Source organism: Thunnus albacares, chromosome 17 (assembly GCF_914725855.1).
Source record: "Thunnus albacares chromosome 17, fThuAlb1.1, whole genome shotgun sequence".
NCBI classification, from domain to species: domain Eukaryota; kingdom Metazoa; phylum Chordata; class Actinopteri; order Scombriformes; family Scombridae; genus Thunnus; species Thunnus albacares.
This window is the reverse complement of record NC_058122.1, coordinates 23858180-23873720: the sequence shown is the minus strand read 5'-3', so window position 1 is coordinate 23873720 and position 15541 is coordinate 23858180. Positions and strand designations below refer to the sequence as shown.

Below are 15541 nucleotides of genomic sequence, written 5' to 3'. Positions count from 1 at the left end.
GTGCTCTGCACTGGGTTTTGCATGCAGCATGCAGGAGCACATTTAAGGGGACCAGTACCGTGACGAAACGCTCTGTCAGCCACCTACTGTAAAATCGAATATCAAGAAATAGGTCCAAGTGCTAAGATGTATTTAGCTAATAAGACAGGAGATGAGAACAGGAAGGCATTTATTTTTAAAAGGAAACCTGTCCACGCTTATTGGATGGGGGGCTAGTGGAAGGGGATGATGATGATGATGATGGTGATGTTCAAGACAATGTGATTGGATTGATTCTCATAAAGACTGTCCAGTTACATGAACACACTCAAGTACAGCAGAGGAGGGGAAAAAAAAAAAATCACCACAAGACGCCAACAACTGACAATCGTGAACAGACGAAGGAACAAAAATCGTGTGGTTTCTTGCGAAGGCTTAAGCTCCGTCCGTCGAACATCCTCATTCGCGTCACTCGTGGGATATAAAGACATGTTAACTGCTTTCATCAATTTAACCAAACACTTCCCTAAAATGCTTTTAACATGACGGCGTGTGTGAGGGATGTTTACGGACGAGGCTTCAGTTTCCCTGTGATTATCAACATCTTGGTCTGGTGATCATGTGTGGTCATATGTGCAAGTACAATATGGTGGGAGGGTGGGGACTGGGGGGGGGACGGGGAGGGGGGGGGGGGGGGGGGGGGGGACGAGGGACAACGAGGGGGGACGTTCACTAATCACAAACGACAGCTCTATGTACAGATAGTTTACAAAACACAATCTGAGTATTCTGTTAAAAGTTCAACCATAAAAGCTCAGAGAGGATCAAACTTATGCCGTGACATCAATCAAATCCAAACTCAAGTGCTCCTAAAAACTTTTTTTTTTAAAAAGTGGGTCTGCTATGCGTAAATGAAACAGACGATAATAATCATCCACAACACAAAAAGGTCGATACAGTCGTAAGATAAGGCTATTAAGACCCAGTCATACCAACATGCAAGGATAAGACTCAAACTGGGCACTAAAAAAAAAAAAAAAACCAGAACCATGGGATGAAGCGAACAATAGTGAAACTAAACACAAACTAACAAAACGAGAGGTGAGCTGTTGCTGATGTGTGCGGTTATTTTACAGTACTCTGTACCCTGTTAGTTCCTCAAATACATTGAACCTGACAAACTGACAGCAAAGTCACAATACTGAGGACTATTATTTTGATTTGTGTGGTTTTTTTTTTTTGTTTTGTGTAAAAATGCTCGGGTGACATCGCAAATGAAGACCCTCTGAAAATTGACCTGAGTGTATGCTCTACTGCAAAACATGGATGCTCTGTAACCCCTCTCTTGATATGTTTGCCTGAGCATACAGTTATTCAAAATAAAAAGGGTGCAAATTATTTAAAAAACTAAAAGAAATTATTACACTCCCCGTACCGGAGAAGGCTTTTGGTCACAATCAAGTACCAATTCCAAAACAGGAAATTGGAAAAGATAAAAATCAAAAAAAGGAATATCCCCGAAATCAATTTGAAGTGGTATGGATTATAACTGGCCTGTAATTTCATAGCTGTTTGTGCATGTACCTGTTCTGATGGCGTTTAAAAAGCTAGTGAGCGCATGGGTGATTTAACAACACCCCCGACATATGTGGGGGCATGTGTTCATGATGTATTTTGAAGGTGTTAGGAGGAGGAGGAGGAGGAGGAGGAGGAGGAGGAGGAGGGAAAGTAAGAGGGATGGGGATGGGGATGGGTCGGGTCACAGGCAGACATGATTATGCCGTCTTTGTTATATTCTCTGACTCCTTGGAGGCCCAGAGCTCTTTGTGCTGTTTGCGTCCGAAGCCCTCGTCGTAGTTGCCTTTGCTTTTGAACAGCTGCTGGAAGTGGGGTTTGCAGTAAAACTCTCCCGCGAGAGCCGCGAAGGTGCCAAGGCTGCCGAGAGGAGAAGAAGAAGAAGAAGAAGAAGAAGGGAACAGAAACGATGGGAGTCAGGAAGGCAATAAAAAAAGTACAGGAAGTCTTGTAAACAAACGGTGAAAGCGGTTAATAGTCACCTGAGTTTGGCGTTGCAGTGCTTGCAACAGAAGCATGATGAATGGAAGACCTGGTTGTTGGCCACCAATCTCTCCATTGGGTAGACCGTCTTCTCACATGATGTACACACTTCCTTTTGAGTCTTAAAGCTGAAGGACTGAACACATAAATATGCCTTTTTTTTGTTTTGTTTTGTTTTTTTTTTTACAACCGCAAACACAAACAAGAGGCAAACAAGGCCTCTCTAGATGAAAGCATGCATTTACAAAAGACACCAAATGCAGGAAAAAAAAAAAGACTTCCTCTTCTCTCCTCTGAGATCAAAAGGCTGATGATGAAAATGGAACTGAAGTGGGGCGAGACTCACGCACACACATGAACAGAGGACTGAGAAAAAAGAAGAAGAAGAAGAAGAAGAAGAAGAAGAAGAAAGGTGACGCATATTTACCTTAGATCGCTGGACAGGTTTCTCTTCACTGGTGTTTCTGGTGTCCTGAAAGAGAAAAAAAAAAGGAGGAGAAACAAACATTTAATGTGTGTACAGACTCCTGTTGTGCCTCTGAGCGCAACAACAAATAATAATAAGTGCGACCAACAGTAAGTAAGACTCCTAAGAACTTCACAAGGCTGTAGGTCAAACCACCAATCTAATTTGTCTTCTTATTACCTTCACCAGTGTGTTAGCATTGTCAATCTGATCTCTCTCGCTCTCTCTCTATCTCTCCCCTCCTCTTTCTATTTGCTCCATCTGTCTCTTTTGCACCCCTGGGAGAGGATCAGGTGCCGTCTGCTGTCTGGTCATGTGAGCTGAGCTGTGTGGGACGCTCCGCATGGGGCCGGCCTCGACACATAGCACAACAGCTCACGACTGAGAAAACTTCACAGGGCGGTTTTTACATGAAACAACACTTCTGGTCTCCTTTTAAAAAAAAAACAAAAACAAAAAAAAACTACTCAGTGTTTTTTTCTAACTATGCATGTAATGAAGCGTTTCTTTCACTCGACCCTGCGATCGCGCACGATGGAAGGTTTATAATTCTCACGGCTGCCGTTTAAGCACAAGTCACCACATTGTAGGTGTTGATATTTTTGTCACGTAATTGCAGTTTGTTTCACTATGACGGGAGCGTTTGAAAGACTTCCTCTAGGCACTCAGGAGGTTAAAGAGAGAGAGAGAGAGGGAGAGAGAGGGGGGGAAAAAAAAAAACAAAAAAAAGAGGCTTGCATGAGCTCACGCAGGAGAAAGTTACACAGTAGTAAATGACTGAATCTGCCCTCTGGAGTATTGCAGCCGGTCCCCCGGCAGCAACAAGCACGGTGACATCTTTAAGCAGGACTAACAGGTAGTTCAAGCGGATAATAAACAGACAGAGAGACATTCAGACGCGCACACAGTAAGTGCCATGGAAAAGCCAGTGTGCAGGGGAAGAAGGGCGGCCTCTGTTTTCGGCTGGGGGGAAAAAGTCCACTGCAGACTTTGCTAAAACCCTGTTATGTAAGGCAGTTTGGCTGGAGCTGGAGGAAGGGTTTGGATGTAAGAGAGGGGGGGAGGGGGAGGAGGAGGAGGGGTTCAGGGGCTGCTACCAGAGTTGCAAAGAGAGGGAGCTCTTTGGTATCTTAAAGAGAACATGCTGATCTTCGTTTTTTTTTTTTTTTAGCAGGTCTGTTACCTTTTTGACTTGCAAAAAAAAAAAATAAAAAAAAAAAAAAAATTTCCTGCTTTGCAAGCGATATAACAAATCCACAGTCGGCCGCGGTGAATGAAATGACAGCATGAAGTATGTGCATCCATCTGCCTCATGAAACTGTTGACCTGCTGACACGAGTTCAGATCCAAAGCCGTGAAATCAAACAAACTATGTTGTTCTCATAAAAACAAACAGCTGAAACAGTCATCTGTACGTGTACTTTCATTTCATGATGTTATACAAATTAGTGAGAATCTAATTAGCAAATTAAACACTTTAATAATCAAGGCGCTTCTTCACATTGAAGCAAAAAAAAAAAAACAAATCCGATACTGTCCTTTTAACTTGCTGATGACGTGGTGTTTGTATACTTAAAGGCTGCATCTGACGACTGTATTAAACTTGAAAAAGACCAATTATGGTCAAAATTTTTCTAATAAACTGATGAAAACTGTGTGTGGATGTCCTCTCTTCACAATTAATCACTGACATAATCTTTGGTCATCACACGACTCATCCTGATAAAAGGAAGTCCTGCTCAATGATTTGCAAATATAAACACTGGGGCTGCAACTTTTCATTATCGATGAATCATTTTGTCTATAAAAAGTGTACAAAATAGTGACAACGCACATTATAATTTTGTCCGACCAACAGTCCAAAACCATGTCTGAAAAGCAATAAATCATCACATTTGAGAGGCTAAAACCCACAATGTTTGCTTAAAGAAATATGACTAAAAAGATTTGGTTATCAAAATAGTTGCCGATTAATTGTCTGTCGATTGACTGATGTATTAATCAACTAATCATAGAGATATAAAGTCATAGATATCACAGTGTAAACAGTATGTTGATATCTCTTTATGGTCTCTGTGTAAACTACATACTGTACATTATCATATCGACCGGCCTTATCTCTACATCTCTTCTGAATTTGCATGTTACCTCTGAATTATAATTTGCATACTATTTTTGACCTTTTTTCCTTAATGCGCCGCTCAACGTCTTAGTAGGAGGAGAAAACAAGGGTGTTGTCTACACTTGTGACGACCGGAAGACGAGCTTTTGAAATGATTGGCTCATTAGCAGTGAGGCCACGCAGCTTCCTGTCGATGCAATCACATCTACAACCGTCTCCTCTTCATCCCTGAGTTACCTTGAGCTTGTTTTCTCATGTTGCTGCTAAGCTAGCAAGGCGGCTCTCTCTCTCTCTCTGTCTGTCTCTCCTTGGTGGTGGTTATCTTGCACACTGCATGCTCGACCACTTCCTGTTCCTGCAGCAGAGCATGTCTTTGATCTCCTCAAAAAAATTATTTAACACTACTGAAAATTCAAGTCTTCACAGCACGCATGTAGCGGAAAAGCCGTAAGAGCATGAAAACGAGGTCGATAAGGGGGTTTTGTTTGTGAATAATATGAAATAAATGCAACCAAAAAAGGAAAAACATGCTCTGCATCAACTCTAATCAGAGTTAGGGATAAGAGCTGCCATGTTTGGTTTTTTTTGTTGGGTTTTTTTGGTGGTAAAAACAACACAACAGGATTAGTTACCGTGTTAGGAGGATAGGCATGCATTCCAAACACATATACTCAGATCACTTGGAAGACTTCAGATTAGCCGGTGCCATCGTGTCTTCTCTTGCCTTATATGTACATGTGTCTCAATTGCCACCAAACGACTCGAATGTGGCAGGAAGCTGTTATGACACATCTGGCTTCCTCTGTCTCTCTCTCTCTCTCTGTGAGAGAGTCCCAACGGACTGACAGACAGAAGCAGCAGCAGTAACAGACTTCCATCCCAATAAACGCCCGCTAATGACCAGTTGTTCTTTGAGAGCGTTTTTAACTGTCGAGTGACGGAAACTACGAGAGAATAACAACCTCCGTTCAGCCAGATTAACACAATAGTCTGACTGATTAATAAAAAAAAAAAAGAGACTGTCTGAGCTCAGAACAAGGTGTTCAATGTGGAGCATAAAATAAAGAAGCATTAGTTAACTGTGGGGCGATTTGACACAGCAGAAGCCAGAGCCAGCTGGAGTCTCGTATCTTACCCCAAACAAAGAGCACCTTCACACAAGAGCTGAAATCTTCTTGCAACAGGGGTTCAACTCTTACCTCACAGCATCTATCCCTCACACTCTTTGAGTACGAGCTTAAATTTTTAATCACACTTGCACGTCTGCCTGTTTGTGTGTGTGTGTGTGTGTGTGTGTGTGTGTGTGTGTTCATGTTGCAGCCACCTGGGAGCTTCTGGTAGAGTCTTGCCGGTTCCCCTTTCTAATTTGAATTTGTTTAAAATAAGATATAGTTTTGGGAAGTGTTATTATTTGCTTTTTTTTTTGGAGTTAGATGAGAAGATTGATATCACTCTGTTGTCTGTACAGTAAATATCAAGCTACAGCCAGCAGCCGGTTAGTTTAGCTTTGCTTTAAGACAGGAAATAAACAGTCTGGCACGTAAAAACCACAACCTGATATTCTTACATGTCTTGTTTTTTTGTATAGCTTAAATCAAATAACATGTTAATTAGTGAGCTTTAGAGGTGCTGGTAGGGGAATTTTGTTACCTTTGGACAGAGCCAGGTTATCCATTTCCAGTCTTAAAGCCTTGCTGATCTAACTGCCTGCTGGCTTCATATTTACTGTACAAACATGAGAGCAGTATCCATTTTCTCATCAGAAAAACAGAAATGTCAAACTATCCTTTTAATCTGTTATATGCTACTTTGCAGCTTCATCTGCATGAGGAGGGGGGGCTGCAACTAAACTTTCATTAAATCGAGTATTGTGCCCATTATTTCTCTCTGTATAAAATGTCAGAAATCAGTGAAAATGTCAGTTATAATTTCCCAGAGTCGAGGTTAAAGGTCGGAACAACAGTCCAAAACCCGAAGACGTTCAGTGTCCTATCATGTAGGACAAAGAAAAGCACTAAAATCACCACATTTGAGAAGCTAAACCCAGCAAATATTTGGCATATTTGCTTAAACTATAACTATAGCCAACTGTATAATAGCTATAATCTGCACACTGAACAACAAGGTAGTGGCTTTGACCTTTTCTAAAAACCAGGACTGTCACAAATCCTTCTGCTTTTTCACCCCCCACCCCCCCACCCCCCCCCGAGGGCACAGACCACCCATGTGACAGGAGAGTTAAGTGACCCCGAAAGTCAGTTATTATTCTATCAGAACCAGGAAAATATGTAACAGGGAGAGAATCCGAGTATGTAGTCTAGAAAGCATTCGACCTCAAAATAATCTGTGCTGTTATGGAAGTTGAACAGACTCCAACACACCACCACCACCACCACCGCACACACACACACCAGACCCCTCTCGTCTAAATCTCAAGTGTTTACAAGAGCTGTATCCCTCTGACGTAAATCTCAACAGTTATAACGACCTCAAAGAATATTATGAGGGCGAAAGGTTGATTTGTTCAAGAAGAGTGCAAATGAGAAGTAGCATCTTCTCTTTGTAGCGCCAATGGAAACAACACAACACAACCCCTACTTCACATTTTACATCCCCCCCCGAACGCACGCCGTAGTGCACGATTCACCGCAGCAGGCCCCTACAAGGGAAAGCAGTCGCTATGTTAACAATGTCATTAGTCCAAAAAACAAGGCTCCCGCTCTCTCCTCTTTTATTTTTAGATATGTGATCATTGTTTAATCGTTTGGGACGGCGGAGTGACGAGAAAACTTGAACAAATGTGAAGAAACTCATGGAAAGTGTGTTAATAAGCTGTACGGTGCAGTCCAAGTCCAGTGTTTGTAACATCAAATATTAGTTAAATATTTATTTGCAGATAGCATCTTACTACTCCTGCAGGGCAAAGCGATGGCACGGATCCAGCAACTAAAACAGCTGCTGCAGGGAAGATATATAGTCTCCCTCCTGACAGCAATCTCCCATCAATTACTCTGAACATGAAGAGACTGAGCAGCAAGTTATGTGGAAAAGATGCCTGAGACGCAAAAAATGAAAACACACGAAATTGGTATGCAGTTAATAAAAAAAAAGGACTTTTCCGTGATATTAAAAAAGGCCGAACGTCATGTTTTGACACTTGACTGGTTGAGAAACTGATAATAAAGTAGAACGAAGGCGTGCGGATACGCTGACGTGCAGATGGGAGGTTCACCGCAACAGTCTGTAGAGTCATCACATCTGAGAGCGTGTTTGGGCATTTTGTTAGCTGGTATTTCTCTTCCCTTTTTCTGAACTTCCTGTATGCTACGAGAAAGTGACGGGGCATTTTTTTTTTTTTTTTTCCTGCAAAAGGCCAGGACATCGAGTGTGTCTGTGTCTGTGTGTGTCTCTTTAGTCAGCTGACTGACGTTTGTTTTCTCACTTCCTGTCTGGGGAAGCTGCCAAGATCCAGATAAAATTTCATTAAGTATTTATCCAAACATACAGCTATATTTATTTATGCAGGGTAACAAGCGCTTAAAAAAAAAAAAAAGGGAGGAAAAAAAATGTGGAGCTTCAACTGACAATTAGCTCCGTCATCATTTAATATCCTGTGCATGTATATGATTTCACAGAGCACAAAATGATGAGCTGCAACTAATGATTATTTTCATTATCGATTATGTTGATGGCTGTTTCCCAAAGCCTGAGATGCAACCGCAAAAGTCTTGTTTTGTCGTGATCATAAAGGAGTAAAAACACCAGAAAATGTTCACATTTAAGAAGCTGGGACAAGAGAAATTGGGCGTTTTTTCTTAAAAAACCCAATAAAAATAGTTGGCGACTAATCGATTAATTGTTGCAGCTCTATTTAAATGTCTTGTTTTGTGTGACAAACAGTCAAAAACCCAAAGATATGCTGTTTACAGGGAGAAGTTGCTATCAGAAAACATTTGGCATATTTGCCGATGATATAAAATGTCCTAAATAAAACATTTTCTGGGATTCGACTTATCGATTCATTGACTAATCGTTGCAGCACTGGAGAAACATTTAAGAAGCTTCCTTATTCTTTTCTGCAGCCTTTTGATAGTAGACTTAACACTTTAACATGTACACGTCATTTCTGAGAAGCAGGCTTCCCTTTGAGACACAGAGGGTGATACTGATTTTTATTAGCACTTAGAAGTCAGCAAGTTTTCTGCACCGCAATGTGTTTCTAACTCTACTGAAAAGCCGTGTGTTTCCCTTTTGTTACTCTTTTGAGGAACACGCCTGAGGACACAATTAAAACCATTTAAAGTGTCTGATAATGATGTTGATGATCTGTCTAATTCAAAACTGAAACATGATCACAGACTGTTTGCAAATCATAAAATGCGATATTAGCACAATGTGAAACGTGTGTTCTTAAATAAAATTTTATGACGTCTGGTTTTTCCGTCCAGTGCCCCCCCCCCCTCCCCCAAACCAAACGGTGTGCAAGTCTGTGATGTTCAGCGATGGTAATGGATGGTGTTGGTATGCTGCAGCAGCTGGTCTGTTTATGTTTTCTTCTTAAAAAACTGCAAAAGAAACCCAGTGACAGTCTGAGAAAGAATGTGTTGAAGAACGGGAGCCTGTGTTGACTTGACGTTAGCGAGCGGCCGCCGCGTTCTGAAGTTTCTCTTGAAGATAGAGAAGAATCAGCCTCAAGGGGCTACAACTGATCAGATGTTATCACAGGTCAGAGAAGAAGGGGGGGGACATTTCACAACCAAATTCTCCTCCAGGGCTGGAATTCAGGATAACATGCCCCATCCCGTCTTGGGGAAAAAAAAACAAAAAAAACAACAACATGCAAATATCTGCTCGGCGAACGCAGCAAATTTCCATCACACACACTGAAGACTCCTTAGCTGCTGATTGAGATGGACAAGGGACAGGGGAAATTAAATTTGCAACTTTTTCCCTCCTTAAAAAAGACATCTTAAGTAGTTATTTCCCAAGATTAAATGACGATCATGTAAGTTACAGTGAGCATATTTCCCTCTTCAAACCTCATAAAGTGTCTCCTCAGACGTCTGCTGGGCTGCCGACTGATGATACTGTGGGAAACACTGTGTAAACTATTCCTATTCAAAAACCAGATAACCTACATTAGATCAGTGCTGCTGACAGCCACAAAAGATTTGAACAAATGTGAGTGAATGGCTGATGTTCCTTTTTTAGATCAAAAGTACAATTTGTACTGAGAAAAGCCACATGGACCTCTGTGACAGAAGGCAGGGCTGAGGAGCACTAAAAAGACATGAAATATCATATCATCATAATGCCAAAGCTTCTTATCTCCCCTCTGTTGTAAAACTGAGACTGATTTGTTGCTGTATTGGTTGTGCAACTGAACCTTTAATACAATAAGATCTGATTTCCAGTAGACTGCAGTGAACCATGTCAGGGAAATGAAATAAATGGAACAAATCAAAGTGAAAGGAATGTGCTAAGTCTTTGCCTTCAAACGTCTGAGCCAGAAGTCTACAGTGAGGATTGTATTTCCCCAGAGGAGAAGAAAAAAAAAAAAAGAGGTGAACTGCTTGCGTGTGTGTGTGCAAAATTGGCAATAAGACATTTGTCAGATGATTGGGACGTACAAAATGTTTTCACCTAGGCCTGAAAAACATGAAGTTCATGTGCAGCACACGTCAGAAAACAACAACAAAAAAAACAGGAACCACTTTTCTTCAAAGCTTAAAAAATCACACTCAGAAAACACCTTTTTCCAGAAATGAATGGGTGTTCCTTCTTTCACATAAACACACTGGCAGTATTTATCATTATTGAAGCCAGTTCTAACAGTACAAATAAAAGATAGGGAATAGGAATGTGAAATACAGGTATGTAGCTAGTTAAAACCATCACTCTGCAAAATTTTTGCCTGCAGCTCTGTGGCTTGGACCTGCTGGCGACCCATTTAATACTGTTCTGCACATCTGACAGCAGGCAAACAACCCCCCTCCCCAACATATGGTGCCGCTGACATGCCCAGCAAATCAGGTTTTTGTGCCGGTAATGATAATTGTTTGACAGGAGAGCATAAGGCCAAACAAAATAAATGTTTATTAGCTGGCCACTGTGGCACGTTGTATGTGATTTGTCTAAATCTGCCATTACTTATTTATTTATTTTTGGACAAACAAGTCCGGCGAATCGAAACAACGGCCTCTCAAATCCACCAGAGTGCTGACGTAAATCAGCCAACAGAGCAGGGTGTCAATCTGTCCTGTCAGCTCTGACTGAAATTACAGTCAGGCAGCCCATTGACGGCGGCAGGAAATGAAAATGACCATATACTTACTTAAGCCTCGTCGCCATATGCCGGGTCTGTAATGACAGACTGCTGTAGTTGTGGTGCCCTGAACGGATAAAAAGCGGTTTCACCAGACCACAGAGCGGTTTGTAAATTGCTCGACCACACAAACAAGGGGGAGAAATTTGTAAAATGAGTCAAACGCATGTTTTCTTCCACCTGGAGTGTTAGACTAATGCTGATTAACGCAGAGGTTTAACCCAGTTACTCATCCATTCAGCATTAGCTGCTGTAAGTGAGACACAGACATTAATTATAGGCCAGTGGTTCCCAAAAATGGGGTCTAGGGACACACTTAGATTCTACATAGTCCCCATTTAAGAGGACCATTTTGTTTCACTAGTATCCCATTTATTAGTTACACATGTAAAGCTGATGAGCCCTTGGTTTAAAGAAACCTTAAAACACGGCGGTTGAAACAGGGATACTGTTTTGGGAATCTTACCCAGGTTACTAATCATGCTCTGTTGGTACAGACATATGTGACTGAGATGTTGAGTAACTGCATGGAGATGATCAGAAACCTTGATGTTGCAAGAAAGGATATGAGTGACTAGGTTTTTCATGTTTCCTGTGATCATCATAACCTAAGTATGATCAAAACTGGGATACTAATGTGTGTAAACGTATTTTAAGAGGTCAATATGGGAAAAGCCTTTCAATCAGAGTGTGCTGTACACGTCACAGCTCCATTGTATGCGTGGTATTGCTGACTAAATTATGTTCAGCAGGCTTTAAATTCTTCTGCTTTTATTAATGTGCTTATTTGTTCAGTGTTATTCATGCATTGTCTATGGGGTTATATCTGGTGGAAATGCCTTTCTGCTTGTATAGGCTTGTTTTTATGTAACACTCAGCAGGTTGGAGCCTACACCCTGCCAGTTAGAGTATAATCACACTTATCTGCAAAAAAAATAGGGCTGCATGCAATGATTACTTTCATTATCAATTATTTCCTCAATTAATCGACTACTTGTTTGATCTATAAAGTCCTCAAATGTCTGAATTTGTCCAAAAAAGAAAAACAGTCCACAACCCCAAAATATTCAGTTTACTGACATAGAAGACGAAAAAAAACAAAGAAATATTCACATTTAAGAAGCTGGAAGCAGAGAATTTGATCATTTGGAGTAATTTTCGATATCAAACTCGTTCTCGATTATTTTATAAGTTGGCAAATAATCGATTTATTGACTAGTCGTTGCAGCTCGACTGCTTATTATTAGAACTTATTCACCTGCTATGGCTGCTCAGACAAAACAAAAACATGATGTAACAGCAAAAATCAATTTTCAAATCGGCTATTAAGAAGGAAAATTTAAATATCTGTTAGAAAGGAGGGGGCTACTAAAATTAACGGGGGTATTGTGTGCTGATTAAATGGATTATTTAGTAGCTTTGAATCACCTTGTTGGTTGATATTAATTAGCCAGCGAGCTAGCTAACTAATGCACATTAAAACAACACGCTGCTAGCATTTTTTTGGAGCAGCACGACGGCGGGTGTTTAAATATTCTCCAAATTTAACTACAAAAAAATAGCTGCTCTGTTGTTTTTAAGCAAGGCTACACACTGTAATATCATCCAACGTTCATCCAGCCGCCTATAAAATAAAAAAAAAAACCCGGCTCCCGGTTAGCTAAACCTTTAGCGAGTAAACGGACATCATCACCTCACCTCATCTCTCACAAAAAAGCAGCAGCAGCAGCAGCAAAAGAGAGGAGAGCCGCGGAGGGAGGGGAGGCTGCGGACACACACACACACTCACAAACACTCTCACACACACGGGGGGGAAAACACTCACCATCTGCGGTTCTGGTCTGCGACACACGGCGGGGCTGATAACGGTTCACTCAGAGGCCGGAGGAGGTTGTCTGCTGCGCTCTCATTCACGTTTCTGGGAGGCTTTTGTTGTGCGCGGTGGCCCCGGTGCCGGTTCTCTCTTGTGTCGGAACTCTTGTTTCCCCACCGATATGTGTCTCCCTTTAGCCCCGCCCCTCGCGAAAAACGGCAGAGAGGGGGGGGGGGGGAGAGCGCGCACTCACGAAAAAAAAAAAAAAAAGCTCGTCCCCGAGATGCTGCGCTCGTACCACTTTGTTGCTATGGAGAGCGATAGAGCCCAAAACTAAGTTTAATAGCGATTTTTATCTGTGGAAAGTTATCAGATTCTTTACTTAAAGGACAAGTTCACAGGTTTTTAAAGTCTGTCTTAAAAAAAACAGTCAGGTGCCCAAATTTCAAGTCAATTAAATTCAATTCAGAACACTTTATTTGTCCCCAAAGAGGCAAATTTGCAGAGTAGAGTAGCACAGTCAGCGAGCAACACACATTATAATAATAATGGCAATGATACGAGAGTGATTATATTAGTGCAATAAATGTATAATGCAGTATACACAGTATACGTATTGATGGGTAACTCTATAATATACAGGTGCATGGTAATTTGATGAACATAGATGGAAGCATTAGTCCAAGCTATGTGCAAGTCACAATGAGTAAATGAACATTAAAGCATGTTTTTCTTGCTGTAATCGTCCCTCCTGTTCATACTGACCATTAGAGGATCCCCTCATAATGCACTTACAATGTAAGTGATGATGGGGGATGAAATCCACAGTCCTCCTTCTGTGCAAAAAAATGTATTTAAAAGTTTATCTGAAGCTAATATGAAGCTTCAGCCATCCAAATGAGTCAAATCAAGTAGATATCTTTCAATGTTATGTCTGTTTACTGCCAAAGTTCCTCTTTTTGTTACTATACTTCCACCACAGCTCACAAATGTGCTTTCACACTTACATTGAAAGTGCATTTGAAGAGGATCTTTTAATAGCCGGTATGAAAAGGAGGAATGTGAAGGTCATAAGATAAGTTGTCAGGATGTTTTTCCCCTGCTATAATGACGGTAGTTTTAAGACAAAGATGAAACCTAATAACTTGTGTGGAGATTTTCCATCTACAGTTTCTTTCCTGACCTTCTTTTTCTCAGTAAAATGGGGTAAAAGTGTAGCCTACTGGTTGGGACAGAAACCCATCACATATATTTTCCCCATAAACAACTGAACTCAAGTGGATAACAGAGCTCTCATGTGGCCAAATCATGCTAATGCATTTCTAAAACTACAACATACTACAGTAAGATTTTAAAAATAATTGAAATATGACCAATATGATGAGGCAATGTACCTTTTGGAAATGATCCTATATTTAGGCTATAAATCACAGTTATGTGAATAAGCTCACATTTCCTCTGAAACACAGCATAAAGAACAAGTCAGTATTGATAGTGAAAAACATCTTCTCACAAAGCACCCACTACAACACTACAACAAACACAGGTTTGTTACCTCATGTTCAACATATATCAAGTTAAGTCAAGTCAAATTAACTTATAGAGCTCATTTAAAAGCAACCGGAGTCACAGTGAAAGACACAACAGTAGAGATAAATGTCATCAGTAGTAAAAGGAACGAATAGAAGATAACAGTGAAAGGCAATGATAAAAATACAAGGCAATATCAAAGTATGTGCACAAATGTAAAACATAATGTAAGATACACTTATTAATACATTTTTAAAAAGTACTAAAGCCATTAAAAGCATCCAAAGGCCTTTTAAAACATGTAAATTTTGGGTTTTGCCTTAAAAGATTCAACAAACTTGAGTATTTTCATTTGATGCTACTATGCTAACTAGACAGGTATTAAATATATGACAGTGGTCAACAAAACAAAATCTGGCCCTCCGACAAAAATATTTGGCCTCCTAATGAAAGCTGAAGTTTTCCCTTTTATTGATTGCATCGAATCTTCCACATGAGTCTTCATAAATGTACAGTAGATAACAAAAGGCTCATCTAAATCCCAATAAATATGAGTTTGTTATCTCTTAAAAACTCATACAGGTAAATAATTTGTCTGAACATCTGACCTGAACAGATTTGTGTCATTAACAGTTTCAGTTTAAACCATACATGAAGCAGGCCACTTTTTATTGTGTGTGAATTACTAAGGGGAATTATGACGTCTGTGCGGAGCTTCTAAAGTCCAGAGAGATGACTTTTTTATCTTGTGTGCACAAGTTATGGATCTTGTGCGCACGAGTTATTACTTTGTGCAAACAAGTCATTATCGTGTACAAACAAGTTATTATAATGTGCAAACAAGTTATTATCTTGTGTGCACAAGACATCATCAAATAAAACATCTGTGACATGCTGAAGTGGAAAAGAACTGGATTATCAGAGTTATCTCGTTTATATGGCGGCTGCGTGCATCTAAAGTTTGCGTGCTGTATGTTAGAGACCGATACGAGTTTATAGTAAATAGTCTCATGTGTACAAGATAATAACATGTTTGCACAAGATCCATATCTCGTAAGATATATTAGAAGTTATTAGAAGTTATTATCTTGTGCATGCAAGATAAAAAAATGATAATCTTTTAGGAGTTTAGGGGCTCCCTACATGCTAAAATTGTTTTATATAAGCAAAAGCATATCAAAAACCTGTGTTTTCACCGTGCCTGTACAACACCGGTCCCCAAATAAACAGTGCTGAAAAAATATGGCC

The 15541-nt window shown here is 40.4% G+C and overlaps 1 protein-coding gene across 1 annotated transcript; it reads right to left on the bottom strand.

The window, feature by feature from the left end:
* Window positions 1-662: 662 nt before the first annotated feature.
* On the bottom strand, window positions 663-12970 carry limd2 (LIM domain containing 2). Its single transcript, XM_044332311.1, has 4 exons — window positions 12776-12970; window positions 2465-2509; window positions 2037-2173; window positions 663-1914 (listed from the first exon to the last, which is right to left on the bottom strand). Exons 1-4 carry the CDS (start codon window positions 12776-12778, stop codon window positions 1755-1757), a joined length of 345 nt encoding a protein of 114 aa, XP_044188246.1. The 5' UTR covers window positions 12779-12970; the 3' UTR covers window positions 663-1754.
* Between the last annotated feature and the right edge of the window lie 2571 nt (window positions 12971-15541).

Bases quoted from the DNA above. Each gene is read 5' to 3' on its own strand.
- limd2 (XM_044332311.1), bottom strand. The intron at 2,174-2,464 runs GTAAATATGCGT...TTATGTGTTCAG, and splicing joins AACCTGTCCAGCGATCTAAG to TCCTTCAGCTTTAAGACTCA. The intron at 1,915-2,036 runs GTGACTATTAAC...TCCTCTCGGCAG, and splicing joins CACTGCAACGCCAAACTCAG to CCTTGGCACCTTCGCGGCTC.